The sequence below is a fragment of the Martes martes genome (assembly GCF_963455335.1).
Source record: "Martes martes genome assembly, chromosome: 3".
Lineage (NCBI taxonomy): Eukaryota > Metazoa > Chordata > Mammalia > Carnivora > Mustelidae > Martes > Martes martes.
Genome location: NC_137890.1, coordinates 61244575 through 61261077, shown reverse-complemented (window position 1 = coordinate 61261077; position 16503 = coordinate 61244575). Strand labels below are relative to the sequence as shown.

At 41.8% G+C, this 16503-nt stretch overlaps 1 protein-coding gene across 1 annotated transcript in view; it reads left to right on the top strand.

Moving 5' to 3' along the window:
* Window positions 1–11191: 11191 nt before the first annotated feature.
* INTS6 (integrator complex subunit 6) overlaps window positions 11192–16503 on the top strand; it is a 92429-nt gene continuing 87117 nt past the window's right edge. Inside the window, exons 1-3 of the mRNA XM_080797927.1 lie at window positions 11192–11518; window positions 11909–11986; window positions 12805–12954. Of these exons, the coding sequence (XP_080654053.1) occupies window positions 11408–11518; window positions 11909–11986; window positions 12805–12954 (339 nt within the window). The 5' untranslated portion in view covers window positions 11192–11407. The remainder of the gene's footprint in view (window positions 11519–11908; window positions 11987–12804; window positions 12955–16503) is intronic.

Sequence of the window (16503 nt, the reverse complement as noted above, 5' to 3'; positions counted from 1 at the left end):
GCCCTTTTAGTCATAGGAGGGTAAGTCTCTGTTCTAGTCATGTCTTCCACTGGATGAGGCCCACCTACTTTAGGGAGGGCCATCTTCTTTACTTGGTCTCCCCATTTGAATGTTAGTATCATCCAAAAACACCCTCACAAACATACCCAGAATAACCTTTGACCAAGTATCTGGGCACCCCAGGACCCAGTCAAGTTGACACATAAAATTAATAATTGCATTGGGCACTGTGCTAGGCATTGTTCATATTCTTGTCATTATTTCTTAAAGAAGTCAGTGCCCTTTCTTATACATCCCAATGTTCCAGCTATGCTCTTGACCCCGTCTGTCCTGATCCTAAGACCCACCCTATATCTCTCACGCCTTCAGTTTTCTTCTGCTCTTTACTTAAAAACATTCTGGGTTTTTCCTTTACCTTAAAATAAAGGTTCTTTTTGGTCCTTTGAGCTACCATCCCATCCCCTTTTTTAGTGCAAAAAGTGAAGTTTATATTTTCTGCCTTCAATTGACTAAAATCTCTGGTGATCTAATTTACCTTATTTCTCTGTCTCTAATATTTCTTTAATAAGAACCTATAAAAGTCAACAATGACTTTCTCAAGTCTAATGGTTTCTGTTCAGTCTCCACTTTATCTGATGTTTCAGTAACTTTTGAAGAAACGTATTCTCCTTTCTGAAATTCTCTGTTCTCTTTACTTTGGCCAAGTCGAGTTCCTGGTTGTCTACCTTCTTTCCTGCTAAGTGTTTGTTTCTCTTTCTTGACCTGTCCTCTTAGGTAAATGCTCCTCATAGCATTTTTTTAAAAAAACATTTTATGTGAGAGAGAGAAAGCACGAGAGCAGGGAGGGCCAGAGGGAGAAACCGACTCCCCACTGAGCTGGGAGCCCGATGTAGGACTTGATCTTGGGACTCAACGGACTGAGCCACCCCAAGTGCCCCTCGTAGCACTCTGAACTTCTATTTTGGGCATTTATCGAATTCCACTCCCTGTTTTAATTATTTTCTATAGCACAGGTTTAAAAGGGAAACATCTAGTCCTACCACTTACTCCTCTTCCCTGCTTTATTTCTCTTCAGAGCATTTATCACTATCTGATATAATCTAAAGTTTACATATTTACACATTTATCATTTCTCTCTCCTTCCCCATGAGGGCAGGGATTTGGGACTATTTGTTCACTAATGTATCTCCCAACATCCAGAGAAGTAGAGAGTATTTGAACAATTGTTGTTGAATTATTATAAAAATTCAGATATGAGAATGTTCAATGCATCATTACTGATAAAAGTAAAAGATCCTGGAAATAAAGTATCTACTAATAAGAGGAAAATAAGTCAAGACAAGTCCATCCATGGCATCAATATCGTACATTTGTTAAAGGTCATATTTAAAATTTAATGAAAAATGCTCACATTATATTAAGTAGAAAAAAAGGACAGAAAAGCATGTATAAAAAGACCTCAATTTTATTTAAAAAAAAAAATAAAGGAAGGGGGCACCTGGGTGGCTCAGTTGGTTAAGCAGTTGCCTTCAGCTCAGGTCATGATCCCGAGGTCCTGGGATCGAGCCCAGCATCGGGCTCCCTGCTCAGTAGGAAGCCTGCTTCTCCCTCTCCCTCTGCTGTTCTGCCTGCTGGTGCTCTCTCGCTCTGTCAAATAAATAAATAAAATCTTTAAAAAATAAAATATAATATAAAGGAGGAGATAGATACTAAAGTGTTATCAGTGACTATGTCTAGGCAGTGAGATTAAAGTGATATTTTTCTCTGTTATTTTTGTATTTCATACATTTTTGACACATTCTTTTAAATAAAATTTGAAGATAGAAGGCAGGAAAGCTTTGAAGAAAAAAATGCTTCCTCATTCAGTTGTTAAATTCTATTCTTCTCTAGTCTGAACTTCTCATTTCAATTAGAGATACAACTTGCACTTATCTTTTGGCACTGATTATATTTTCCCTACTATTATATATCTTTATGTCCTCTACTAGGCCCTAAACTTTCTAAAGTCAAAAACATGTCTTACTTATAATTTTCAATGCCTACAACACCTGTCTACATTCAATAACTGAAAGAAGAAAATAATTTAAAATGTTTTAATAGCCAGAAATAATATGTAGTGTTAGTTGCTTAGGGAAACCATCAAATTACATAATTTTAAAATATTGCTCTGATGTCCTTCATGTCTGCCTTCAAAACACTCACCTTTTTTTTTCTTTTTAAAAATTTTATTTACTTATCTGACAGAGAGAGAGAGAGAGAGCGAGCGCACAAGCAGGGGGAGCAGCAGGCAGAGAGAGGGAGAAGCAGGCTCCCTGCCAAGCAGGGAGCCCGATGCTGGGCTGGATCCCAGAACCCTGAGATCATGACCTGAGCTGAAGGCAGACACTTAACCGACTGAGCCACCCAGGTGCCCCGAAACACTCAGGTTTAAATCTATGTTAGAATGAGGACTATATATAGTATAAGCAATTTTAGGGTTTGGTCTTTCTCTCTGTTGCTTTTATTGATCTATTTTTTAAAAGATTTTATTTATTTGACAGAGAGAGAGGGAACACAAACAAGGGGAGTGGGAGAGGGAGAAGCAGGCTTCCTGCTAAGCAGGAGGCCTGATCCCAGGACCTGGGATCATGACCTGAGCTGAAGGCAGATGCTTAACAACTGAGCCATCCAAGCGCCCTGCCTTTATTTACATATTCTTTGTTGTTGTTGTACTTTACATGAAAACTTTTGATTCTGCAGTAAATGTGGGCATGATCATAGATATCAGAGACTGCCACATTAATTCAGTTAGGCTAGGTTGGTATAACAAAGACAGAATGATACAAAAGGATCCAAACACATGGTTCAAATACAAGTTTATTTCTTGCTCTTAAGGGTGGGCAATCGGTTCACAGGCAGGTTTTTCCACACATTTAGAGTCACAGTGTCTTCCATTTTATGGCATCCTAGGTTCCACATGTCCACTGGATGCTAATTGTATTTACTAATCTCTGCCTCTGGTACTTAGGTTTTAAGTTCAGTGAGGTCACAGAATTGCCAGATTCAGCAAATAAAAATAGAGGATACCAGTTCAATTTGAACTTCAGGTAGATAACACATAATTTTTCAATATATGTTCCATGTAATATTTGTAATTACACGATCCATCTAATTTGTAATAATATTTGTGATATTATTAAACAGTTATGCATTATCTGTGATTCTGAACTAATTGTGAGTCCTATATATTATCTGGCAAAACTATGAGGATAGGGATTAGGTCTATCTCATTTAACACTGAATCCCAAGAATCTAAAACAGTACCTATTGACTTTAAGATAAATAAGTCTTGGGTGCCTGGGTGGCTCAGTTGGTTAAGTGACTGCCTTCGGCTCAGGTCATGATCCTGGAGTCCCAGAATCAAGTCCCACATCGGGCTCCCTGCTCTGCAGGGAGTCTGCTTCTCCCTCTGACCCTCCCCCTTCTCATGCTCTCTCTCTCTCTCTCAAATAAATAAATAAAATCTTTAAAAAAAAAAGATAAATAGGTCTCTTCATAATATTTCATGAATAACTGAACCTATATTGGTAAAGAATACTTACTAGAATACTGCTATTAATAAGAATATATATTAAGTCAGCAAATTGTTTTAACACTTGTTATGAATAACAGTACTAAGCATCAGCAAAGAATACTTATGAACAGGTAAGACTTTAGTATGTATCAGCATTTCAAACCACGAATGTTTCCCTAGACTTCAGTAAATGGGAAAATCTGTCATCCCCTAGAGATCCAATCAGCGCTGTCTCCCTTTCCTTTCAGGTTTCTACTCAAAGGTCATTCCCTCAATGAAGTCTTTTCTGCAGTCCATATCTAAAACTGCAACCCTCTTCCCTCTGTAACACTTTGTTCCTTTCTCTGCTTTATTCTTCCTCCTTAGCACTTGCAGTGAACATAGCATATGATTAGTTATTTACCTTGTTTATTATCTACCTCTCCCACTAGAATGTGAACTTCATAAGGACAAGCATTTCCCCCTGCTTATTTACTGCTAAATTCCCAGCTCCTGCACATCTTAGAGAGTCAAGAAATATTTGCTGGACAAATGACTGAAAAAGCTCTGTTGGTTCTTATTGGAATCTATAGTTACCAGTAGTTTGAGAATATTCAGTTTCCATGACACAAGGTGGATTTAATCTCACAAAGGATGTTCCTGCCTCTATCAACTCCAGTTCACCAAGTTCTGTCAATTCTAGCACCTCAATGTCTTTTTTTTTAAAATTTAAATTCAATTAATTAACATATAGTATATTATTAGTTTCAGAGGTTGAGTTCAGTGATTCATCAGTCTTATATAACACCCAGTGCTCATTACATCACGAGCCCTTCTTAATGTCCATCACCCAGTTACCCCATCACTCCATTCCTCTCCCCTCCAGCAACCCTCTCCACTCCAGCAACCCTTAGTTTGTTTTCTACGGTTAAGAGTCTCCTGTGGTTTGTCTCCCTGATTTTGTCTTGTTTTATTTCCCCCCTCCTTCCCTGATGATCCTCTGTTTTCTTTTTTTTAAAGATTTTATTTATTTATTTATTTGACAGACAAAGATCACAAGTAGACAGAGAGGCAGGCAGAGAGAGAAGGGGAAGCAGGCTCCCCGCTGAGCAGAGAGCCCGATGCGGGGCTCGATCCCAGGACCCTGAGATCATGACCTGAGCCGAAGGCAGAGGCTTAGCCCACTGAGCCACCCAGGCGCCCCGATCCTCTGTTTTCTTAAATTCCATGTATGAGTGAGACCATACACTAATTGACTTTCTCTGATTATTTCACTTAGCGTAATACCCTCTAGTTCCATCCATGTCATTGCAAATGGCAAGATTTCATTTTTTTGATGGCCGAGTAGTTCCCTTGTGTGTGTGTGTGTGTATATATATATATATATATATATATATATATATATATACACACACACCACATCTTTATCTATTCATCTGTTGATGGACATCTGGGCTCTTTCCATAGTTTGACTATTGTGGATATTGCTGCTATAAACATTGGGGTGCAGGTTCCCCTTCAGATCACTACATTTGTATCTTTGGGGTAAATACCTAGTAATAGCACCTCAGTGTCTTTTGGACCCTCTCCTTACTTTCCTGGCACCACTTCCATAGTACTTCCTACTTCTTCCCTCAGTTAATGCAGAAATTGCCTAATTGGTCTCCTTCCCCACTGTCTTCCCATTCTAATCGTTCTTTCCAATTGTTACTGGAATTGTCTTCCTGAAATGAGAATTTGAGTATATTGCTCCCTTATCCCAAAACTGTTTCCCTATCACCCAAAGATAAAATTCAAAATTTCTTAGTTGGAGATGTGAAACCCTCCCTGATGTGGCCCAGCCTCAGTTCCACCACTCTTCCACACACACATCCTAACCCCTTGAGTTCTGTCTGCTCAAGTATCACTTTGTGAGATTAGCTGGTCTATCTTCCGTGCTCACAGAGCTCTTTGTATATTCTAATGATACTTATTTTAAGAGCTACCAGCACTAAATGGGCATCTTCCTGATTCTAAAATGTACATTTCTTTCCACTTTAACATCTCTAAAATTGGAATTCAACTTGCAATAATGGGATCTTACAATGCTGTCACCAGAAGGCAGTTGTGATGTAGCTGTACTTGTGCAAACTTCATGGTTATTCCTGGTAGCATGCCTAGAAAATTGCAAACCCTAGACATTTCAGGCAACCAACCATTTAAAGAGAGGATGTAAATCCTGGTTGTGGTCTGAAAACTTTTTCCCTGATATCTTCTAGTTGGATCAAGAAAGCACGAGCATGGAAACTTGTATATTAGGATGCCTGGGTGGCTCAGTTGGTTAAATGTTTGGCTCAGGTCTTGATATAAGGGTTGTGAGACTGAACAATCGCTGGGCTTGGAGCTTGCTTGGGATTCACTCCCTCTCTCTTAGCCCCTCCGCCCCTGAAAAAAATGACTTGTAGATTAAAAGCTGGTAGTTTGGAAGAAAATACTGTAGTGGAGTACTTTTTTTTTTTTAACTGTTTCAATAACTTATTTACATTTGACATTACTTTTCTAATAGTGGAATATTCTTTTAAAACGTGTTCCATTATTAAATCCCCTGGTTAGTAGAATTTAATACATTGTGGAAAAATTCTAATTGATAAAAAAATCATTGTCATGTTTAATTAGCACTTTTTTCCTTTCAGTGGCCCGGAAATAATGGCATTTCTTAGAACCCCTGGTGTCTCAGAATTGATGAAATAACGTATATAACCTTGCATTTTCAAACTGATCCTCTAAGACTGGTCTTATCATGCCTGGTGTTTGCTGACTTATCGTAATTACGCAGTCTCATCATGTTTATCTGTCTTCTGTCTTTCCATTAGATTACAAACTCTCTATGACCTACATTAGTGCCTGTCACGTAGTAGGTATGCAATTAACATTTATCGAATTACTGCAATGTTAATGTTCATGTTCTTTAGCTGGAGAAACTGTTCCACTGTGATTCTAATTCTCAATTTGTATGCGTCCATTTTCAGGACTGATCTTGAATCATCTGAGACTTCCACTATTACTGTGAAATAATGCTTGTTGGAGAGAGGTCTAATATCCTTCTAATAGTACTCTCTTAGTAGCATTTTTTTCTGAGGATTGATGAGATACAATATGATGACCAAATTCAATCTCTTTATATATGTTATATCCAAATACATTCTGCTACATAATTTCACATCTAAATTTTTATGCTGCTGTTTTTTTTTTTGTCTTTTTTTTTTTTTTTTTTTTTTTAATGTTGGCAACCTGTCAGCATCATTGGCTACTGTGATCTCAGACAGAGTAAAGCAGAGAGCTGAGGAAATAGTACGACAGCCAAAAAAACTTTGTTAGGTTACATATGAGGAACATTGGGTTCATCTGATTACTCTGTTCAGATGGCACATCCAGATACCATAAGCCAAGTCCTCGGCACATAATTATTTTTAAACCGTGTTATCCTGCTTAATTGGCTTAAAATAATTTAAAAGGGCTCTGGTTGGTTCCTACAAATGAATCTAATTCATCAGTTCTTAATTGTTAAAATAGCCCCATTTCCACAATTTAGGCTATTGTTTAAGCCAGAGTTACTACTCCTTCAGAGGCTTTCATAGAATTTATTCATTCCCTTTTAGATTGGAGTCATAGCATTAAGGCAGAGCTCCTTTAAAACCAGCAACAAAGAGCAAATTTTCTCCCACATACCTCTTCTGACCAATGTCCTCCCAGTGAAATCTTCCCTAATCCCCTGGACTGCAGCAGCTCAGGGTTTAGCCCACACTACTTCAACTCATTTTCCCTCTAGCACTGCAAGTGCTCGCTGTTTTTTCAGTTGAGTCTGATGAAATAGTTGGCCCGCATTTAGGGGCCATGTTTCAGAAAAATAAGCCTGCCTATCACCAGAATCTTTCTAGAATCAACAGAGATTGAATGGAGATTCTTATTTCCCATCTCATGCTTATTCTGAGGACTAAACTCACTGAAGAACAGTGGAAATCTCTCACCCTCTTTAGTTTTCTTTTTGTCAAACATGGTTGAATTCAAGCAATTTAAATAAGCATATGATACAAATCCACTGTTATCTATACTGGTGTCACATTTATAGTTTTCTTCCGCTTTAGTTTGCAGATTTATTTTAGAAGTTCTTTTAAGAAATGTAGTATCTCTTAGGCTATGTGAATTTTTAAAGGTATTTATTGAGTACTACTAGATGCAGATGTATACATTAGTTTTATACTTTACGCATATAGTTCTTAATCACTCTTATAAATTTCTAAGATTCACCTGAAGAGCTTTTTTAAAGAATGAGATGACCAGGGCCCATCCCAATTCTACCGAATCCCTTTCCTCTGGGTATGAGAACTTGGTACATTTACTTTTATTTTTCAAACTCTGTGGGCAATGCTGATGTGCATCTCCTGGTCCAGAACTACTGCTTTAAGCCATCATCAACCAATAGCTTCATTGTCAACCAGAGTCACTAAGAATAAACTTGGCCTATTTCACAATTTTGTCTAGGGACCACTCGTCAATTCTTCCTGGTTTCTGATTGCCTCTTGATTTGCTGCCTTTGTATGCCCTGATTCTTTCCTCTTCTGCCTCAGGGCGATGCCTTCCAGTATTTCCGGGCTTCTGAACTGGAAACCTGGCCTTTGATCTCAGGTGCCGTAATAAGCACAGGTTCTGGTTATATACTCCAGGTTGGCTCACTGGACTTGGCTCCCCTGATTTTTGCATCTAGCCCTGTCTCTACCATACACCTCCACTTATGACAATCTGCGAACTCCACTGAGTCAGGGAAGAGCCATGTCATCTCCACTGGAAATTATTTCAAATAACTGTAACAAGGAAGGTCATAATTAATGCATGGTCCTCTACTTCAGTAGTCAAGTGTGATTCCTTCAAACACTGCTTTGTACTTAAAACCCTAGCTAAAAACTGTAATTTATACAGGAAAAAATTCTTAAGTCCAGAATAAAGGCCCTCTACTGTCTAGATCTGATTTACCTTTCTGAAGGATCTTACTCTATTCTTCATGTTCCTAGTGCTCCAGCCTAGCTGAACTTCACTGTTCCCCAGGAAGCCATTGGCAATGCTGTGCTACCCTCCTTTCTTCACTATATTTTCAATGTATTTAAAGGACTTTTTCACCAGCAGCTTCCTCTTCCTTTACCCACATATTCAAATCCTACTAGTCCTTTGAAGCAGTGTTTCTCAAACCTGAGTAATGCAAAGGAAATTCTTGTCATTCTAGAGAATACATGTTTGGATAGGCAGGGGTCTGTGAACCGGTCTGAAAAGCACGGATACAGAAAACTGAAGACCAATTCCATGAAAATCTTTCAGTTGCAAATCATAACTTTGAAAGAAAAATTTTGTCTTTGTCTATGATAACTGGAATAGTCATTAAAATGAAAACACAAATTTTCAAATATCAAAGAACTCTGATCTTATCTCCAGATCTAGAAGCTCAGTTTCAGAAACTCAGCTTTAAGGAACATATGAATATACTGTCCCTGGAGAATGTCCATAACCCAAGGGTAATACATTTTTCTCTTTTCTGAATTATTTAGTATCTAATCACTCTCTGCCTTGTAGTAGCTAATAATATGTATGTAATATTCTTCTAGAAAAACCATAAGCTCTTTGAAGGCAGGGTACACATTTTAATCATTTAATTCCACCAGTTCTCAGCAAATATTGGATATAAGACCTGTATTCCATCTTATTTTGTAGTCCAGCTCTCTTAAAAATTATCTTTCTTCTATGGTTCATACTAACAGAACAGCATATTACTGAAATAGCCCCACTATAAATTAACAAGAAGTTCAGAGGTTGTCCTAAGTATTAGGAAACGTACATGTTATGAAATATAAACTCAAGATTTTAAAAAAAGTGCCACAAAACATGTCGCTTTGGTGTTAAGGTTAGTAGAACAATTTCATTAAATGATCAGGCAGTAAATAATTAAGAATTTCAGGATAAAAAAATAAAATCGAAATGCAAGGCTAGCAGGAGAGGCCCTACAGATATCTCCATAATCTTTATAAGGGTTCTATGTCTCTTAACACAACTTGTAGTTCAGGTACTGTCTTCAGTGTTTCAACTAGTATAGTTGAGTGGACAGTTTTCCTTGGACCTTTAGGAGAGGATTCATTACTTCGGGCATGGTGACAGGGACTTCTTTTACCAAGAACGTCTTCTCTCATACAGTATTTGGAGACAGCATATAGTGAAAGAAAAAGCACTGGCAGGTTTTATGGGGAACCCCACCGTGTGTCTCACCTGGGCAAGCAGATCAGTTTTTCCATATAAAAACAAGTTAGTGTTCTACCGTTTTCTAAGATCCCTTTTAGCTCTGAAATTGACATTCTTTGGCCCTAAGAAAAAACAAGGCTTAAGAGAGGTATTTCTTTGGATATGATCGGTTCTTTTTCCCTGAGAATAAAAAGGACAACAAACTGTTATCCATATTGGGAGTCTTCCCCCATGCGCTCTTAGGGCTGAGTTAGGAAAACAGGGTTAGTTTTTGTTGGGTCTTCCACCCGGAGAACTCTTGGTCGGCTCTGGGTCCAGCCTTCACCCTAGGTTGCTCCCCAAGGCCGAGCGAGACTGCAGGCGAAGCTCTGGCCCGGCCTCACTCCCCACCGGGAGCGGTGGGACTGGCGGAGATTAGTTCCTGGTCATAAACAACCTCTCACTTCCCCTCCCCCCGCCCCGGGCCCGCCCGTGGTGGGACCGGTCCTCCCAGGCCCAAGGAACCTCCTCCGGCGACCGCGGGCCCGGAGCTCTCCGCGGAAACCAGACCGCGGGGCCTGACCCCTTCTGATCGGGTATTTGATTACTCATCCCCTCCTCACTCGTCCATCGGGGAGGCGGTTCGAGAAAGCGACCTCACGAGGGGTGCCGAGGCCAGCCTCCATTTCCCTTCCCCCGACCCCTATCACCTCCAACAGCCAAGGAGAGGCCAGCGGCACTGACGCGCAGACTCACAGCCGCGGCCGTCCTGCGCGCGCCGCCGCGTCCCCCGCCCCCACCCCCGCGGTCTTTCCGCGGTCGGTCCCCGCCCCTTCCCGGAGCCCGCCTCCGCGTCTGCTGGCCCGCCTGCTCGTCCCTGGCGCTCGCTCGCGCGCGCACCCGACGCCCCGCCTCCGCGCGTGCTCAATAACTGTTCCGGGAGCTGGCCTACAAGCTTCCCCCTCCCCTGAGCTGTTTGAATATGCTAATAAGAGGCTTGGGTTTAGCCAATAGAACAGCAGGGCGGTGCGTCACGTGGCTCGAGGACGTGTCAGGGGGCGGAGCCTCTGCAGACCCTGCCCGAGTTAAAACCGGAGTGTGAGAGAGAAAAGCGCTTCAGTAGCGAGAGGGGCTGAGAAAGTGGTGACACCGTCGGGGTGCGGAGGGAGTCCCTGAAACTTCTCTCAACAGCCCCAGGGCCAATCTCCCCTCAGCCCACTCCCCTCTTCGCCAGCTCCCAGGTCCCCACTCCCTGCACCGGGGGTGGGGTGGGGAGCCGGGCCCGTCTCCCGCTGGGACACACACAGGGGCCGGGAGCGGGGACGGGACCCCCGAGGCGGGGGGGACGGACCGACCGACAGACAGACGGCCGGGCGCCCGCCCCAGCGGGCAGGCAGGCAGGAGGAGGCGGAGGCGGGGGTACGACGGGGAGGACTGGGTCTGGGGAGTTTCCTCTCAACTATCGGGGGAGAAACTCCCCGCAGCCGGAGGAAAGACCCAGACGGTGTTTTCCTCCCGGGGGCCGCGCTCCCCCGCCCCGCGTAGCGGCGGTAGCCGCCGCCGCCACCGGCGCCTCCACCTCTACCATCTCCTCTTTCTCCACCACCTCGGGCCCCGGTGTCCCCGGCCAGCACTATGCCCATCTTACTGTTCCTGATAGACACGTCTGCCTCTATGAACCAGCGCAGCCATCTGGGCACCACCTACCTGGACACGGCCAAAGGCGCGGTAGAGACCTTCATGAAGGTACCGACTGACCGAGCCCGGGCGGAGACCGGGGCCCGGCGGCCCGCGGGCGGCAGGGGTGGGGGGGGGAGGGCGGCCGGGGGCGGCGAGGCGGAGGTGTCGGGGACCTGACTGCGGGAGCTGCCGGGCTCGGGGACCCCCTCCCCCACCGCGCGGGCGGGCGGGCGGGCAGGCGCTGCAAGCCGGGCTCGGCCCGGGCCCGGGCTCCGGGCGGTGTGTGGGGGCCGATCTGTGTGTGGGGGGCGGTGTGGGGGGTGGCCGCTGCGTGTGCGGTACTGTGGGGGGGGGGCGGCGGGTCTGCTGGGCGCCCCTTCGCCTGGTAACCTCGCCTCTGTGCTTCCCTTTCGCCCGCCCTGTTCCTCCTCCCGTCCCCCACCCGCTCTCCCACAGCTCCGTGCCCGGGACCCTGCCAGCAGAGGAGACAGGTATATGCTGGTCACTTTCGAAGAGCCACCCTATGCTATCAAGGTAACAGCCCTCGCCCTCCCCCTTCCCTTCCCTGTTCCTTCCTCGCTCGCCCTCCCCGCCCCCCCATTCACCCTTCATTATGCTCCCCTCCCCCACCCGCTGTGCTCCAGGCGCTGAGGTCTTTTCCCCTGCGGGCTCCCACCCCCTCCCCCGCTCCGGAGCGTCCTGGCGCGGCGCGGAGTCGCTGGGTCACCGCCGTCCCCTCCCCAGCCCGGCCCGGCGGCGGCGGCGGCGGCGGCGGCGGCGCTGCGATCAACATGGCCGACATTTCCCCTCCGCGGCGTGAGCGGCAGCAATGAACTGTGGGGGATATTTATTCAAGTTAGCCCGAGTGACAGCCGGGCCCGGCCGCGCCGAGCCCGGGTTTGCATTAAAGGGGACTCGGCCCGGGGCTTGGCCGCGCTCGCCCGGGGTGGCGAGTGAGCCGGGTGGGCGGCTGCGGGGTGCGTTAGGCGCTCGGGATTCTTCCTCACTGGGCCGGGGGCAGTGGGACAGCCGTAGGTTAACTTCAGAAGTCTGCTCACTTCTGCTTTCCACTAGTACCTTTGCATGCCCGAATTTTGGGTAGTAAGTTAGGGAGTACATTTCCCGGGGAAGTTATAAAGTATTAAGGCTGTTAGCCACCAAAAGCTGTAAGCAAGCAGGTTTTTTTCTTGGCCACCTTTGAAGAGAGTTTTTCTTGGCAGTGATACGGTATTAACACGTTAAGCAAACCATACTGTAAAGTGAAGCAGCTCCTTGGTGAACAGCAGATTGTAACGGCTGTCCGTGTGTACATGGCTTTAAAGGATGAAAAACTCTCACGTTTTTCTTTTCAGGCCGGATGGAAAGAAAACCATGCGACGTTTATGAATGAACTGAAAAACCTTCAGGCTGAAGGACTTACGACTCTTGGCCAATCCTTAAGGACAGCTTTTGATTTATTAAATTTAAATAGATTAGTAACTGGCATAGACAACTATGGGCAGGTAGGTTGAATATTAAGGTGGAAAAACAGTTGATTTTTCTTTCTGTGGAAAAACACAATCAAGGCCAAAAGCTATATAACATGAAATACAAGTATGAAACATTTCAGATTCAAGTACAATATGCACGTAATACAAAAGTGAAACTGACCATACGGTATATGGTTTTAAGCCCTTTTTTTTCCTCCTTAAAATATATATGTACTCAGAATTAAGAGTCTGAATTTTGTGCTATAGGATTGACATGAATTTGGTTTTAATCCCTTGAAGTTCACTCATGTTATAAAAGGGGAAAACATCCTGCTTCACCACACTCAGTTTCTGTGATACTCTACCCACAGGCAATTGTGCAACTACTGCAGTGACTTACAGACACTAGTTGATTAGGGATCTTCATTCCTATATTACTAAAAACGTCAGAAGAAATTTTTCCATTTGTTTTATCAGGGTTTATTTTAACCATATTTTATAGCTATTCTGAAAGGTAAGATTTTCACTGGAGTGCAAATAACTGAGTACATTAAGACTTCTCAGCTGTTGAAGCATCTACAGAAAGCAACTATGCAGAAAGAATTCTGAATTCATTTCTGAATTAAATTGAAGGTCCAGAGGTTATTTTTGAACTCCAGACTTTTGGAAAAGAATTCTCTTTATCCTTTTGTGTCCCCCCCCCCCCCGCCCCCCGCCCCATGATGGTTCACTATGAAATAATGCAAGGTAGTCCATTATAACTTTTGAGATTGCTGGCCAGGGAAATAAAAGATACTGATAAATGTGTAATGTTACACATAACAAAGGGATATTAAACCCAAGTTCAATTTTAAGGTTGTAGTTCAGAAACATTATTGCCATAAGGATACATTTAGGAATACATTTTGTGCTTTTCCCAAGCTCCGTGAGTCACAATTTTCATGAGTTTTGACAAATTTCAGGGAAATTCTTCCTGTGTCTACAACTTTCGGTTGCACTATATAGAAAGAAGAAGAATTGTTCCCTTTTAGAAATGTTTATGCTTTACTTAGTGCTAACTATTTGGCACCTACACATTTTTGAAAGTTGTTAAATATAATCCCGTGGCTCTTAAAGTATACGTGCAATTCAGATTCACTTTGTTCTGTTTCTACTGAATTGTACCTCCATTGCTTAATTCAGTAAGTATGTATTTCCTTACCACATAAATTTTTGTTTTCTCTGTTTAATTTTGCAACATTGGTTATTTAGGTAGGTTTGCCGGGAACTTTCAGTTTGTTCCTATAAAATGGATTTCTTTTCCTTTTATGTTCCTTTGTTATATGTAGTGCTATACATGCTTATTGGTAAGGTTTTGATCTAATCATCTTTGAGTTCCAAGACAAATTTGAAACTTGCATTATTTGGTTATTATTTGGTTGCCAGGTTGTCAGTGTATAGAAGAACTAATTTCCTGTTTCTCTGCATCACATTTCATGAGTGGGTGAGGCATTTACACACATTTACGTCTTACCACCTAACAAAAATATTTCTTAGAATGCTTCCTTAGAAAAGCTGATTTTCATGGAGAGGCTAAGGACATTTGTAATTTAAACCTGTATTTCCCTTTTCCCAGTTGCCATCTTCCACCAGAGAATACTTAAGTTTTTTTATAAAATGGTTGAAGTTGAAGGTGGTCCTGCTGTGCTGTTACCACTTTGACCAAGAGAAGAGCCTGGGGATTAGGCTGTTTTGCATGTTAGGATTTATTAATTCAAGAAGGGGGAGGGATAATACTTCTCAGTTTTTTTGATGAATAAGCAAGGATGCATGTTTATGTCCTGAATTGGCACATAAAAATGACACTAGCATTAAAATAATTGAGGAAGCCACTATTTTCAAATGAAAATAATTGAGTAAAGTGTTTAATTAGAACAAAACATTTGCCCACAGATATTTTTCATCATAGGACTTTATCTTGCTTATTTAAATATGTTTCCTGTTCACAAAAAAGGATAGATTATTAAGGATTTTGAATGCCTGAAATATTTAATACTAAATGTAGTTCATGTATTTTCTTTCTGAGAGTACTTTGTGTTTGCCTGTTTTCTGTGAAATAGCTTTATTCTGTAACATCAGTGTTTTTACATAAATGTTTCTCCTTTCATTCTCTATACAAGGACCTGTAGAGCTCAGAGTACTAAATACTTGTATTTTAATCTTATTACTGATGGAAATGAGATAAGGTGAGCTAGATGAAAGGGACAGCATATTTTTATAGAGCATCTAAAAACATGTAAGTTTCCAAATAATTTTCTTAAATCTCTAAATGTGGGTACATATATATTTGTTTAGATACCCCCATACCTACTCTTTGCATGTACATACATGTGTGATTTTCCATAACTAATACCGAGTATTTTTAATGTCTATGTTGCATGTGTTAATTTAGTTAGTATACCTACAAATAAAACATCTTTGAGGTATTAGTAATTAGGTTACTATCAGAATTTGCAGGGCATCTTTAAGGTGAAAGTAGCTGAGAAAAGATGACTCTTGGTGAACATTTTCTTCAAGCACTTTGGACATCCCAGTAAAAACTTCGTTGCCCTTGCATATAGAAATCCTTCTAAATATTTAATTTTGATAATCAGTACCGTTTGCTGGTATTTCTACAATCATGGAACAACATGTAGCTTCTAGTTAATTTTTTCCTTAGAAATCATAGCAACACCTCATTAAATTGCATATCATTGCATCAAAATGTGACACATGTATTTTTCACATGTGTTCAACAGGGTTTCAAATAATGCTGATCTTTTGAGAACCACTGAAAATCTGAACCAGCCTTAATATCTAAAGTTAGGACATATATAAAGTTCTGGAGGTCTGATTAAAGTTATATATGTAGTTTGATTTATTTTTTTCTTATTTTTCCAAATTGTTTTATTTCTGTCGATGTTTTCAACATCATCTTTTTTTTTTTTTTCTTTTTAAGTTAGGTTCTGGTTAGATGTAGCTGCTAAGTATTACTCTGGCCTACAATTCTTTGTTTTTTTGTCACTGGCTGATTTCTGTACTCCTACTACCCAATATACCACTGATTAAATTGTATAGGACTTAGAACTGTACCTAGCCTACTACCCCGAGCCCTTGATGAAGATAATCTTTGAGCAGTACCTAAATGGAGATACATTTTGTGTTTAATTTTTTAAGAATTTTCAATGCCAAGTTTTACTTGATTTAAAAATAGTGGCTTTTAAGACGGGATCAAGTTGAATGAATCTTAGGAAGAATACTTTTAACCAACTTTATTCTTCAGTATAAAGAAGTATTTGTGAATTTAGCAAACTCAGGTAGAGTTTTAATAGAGCTAGTTTGTTCCTTTTACCCAAGCAGTATCTATTTAATACTCAGGTAGTACAGAATACAGGCTTTCTTTTAATGTTGGTAGCTGAAGTAATGAAAACTTGACTCCTGTTTGGGTTTTTTGTATCCCTTAGGCTATCAACAAATGTATTAACAGTAGTTTTATATTTATTGACCTACGGACATCTTTTCAGAAGAAAGTAGATTTTTATACTTGAACATACTACTGTGCTG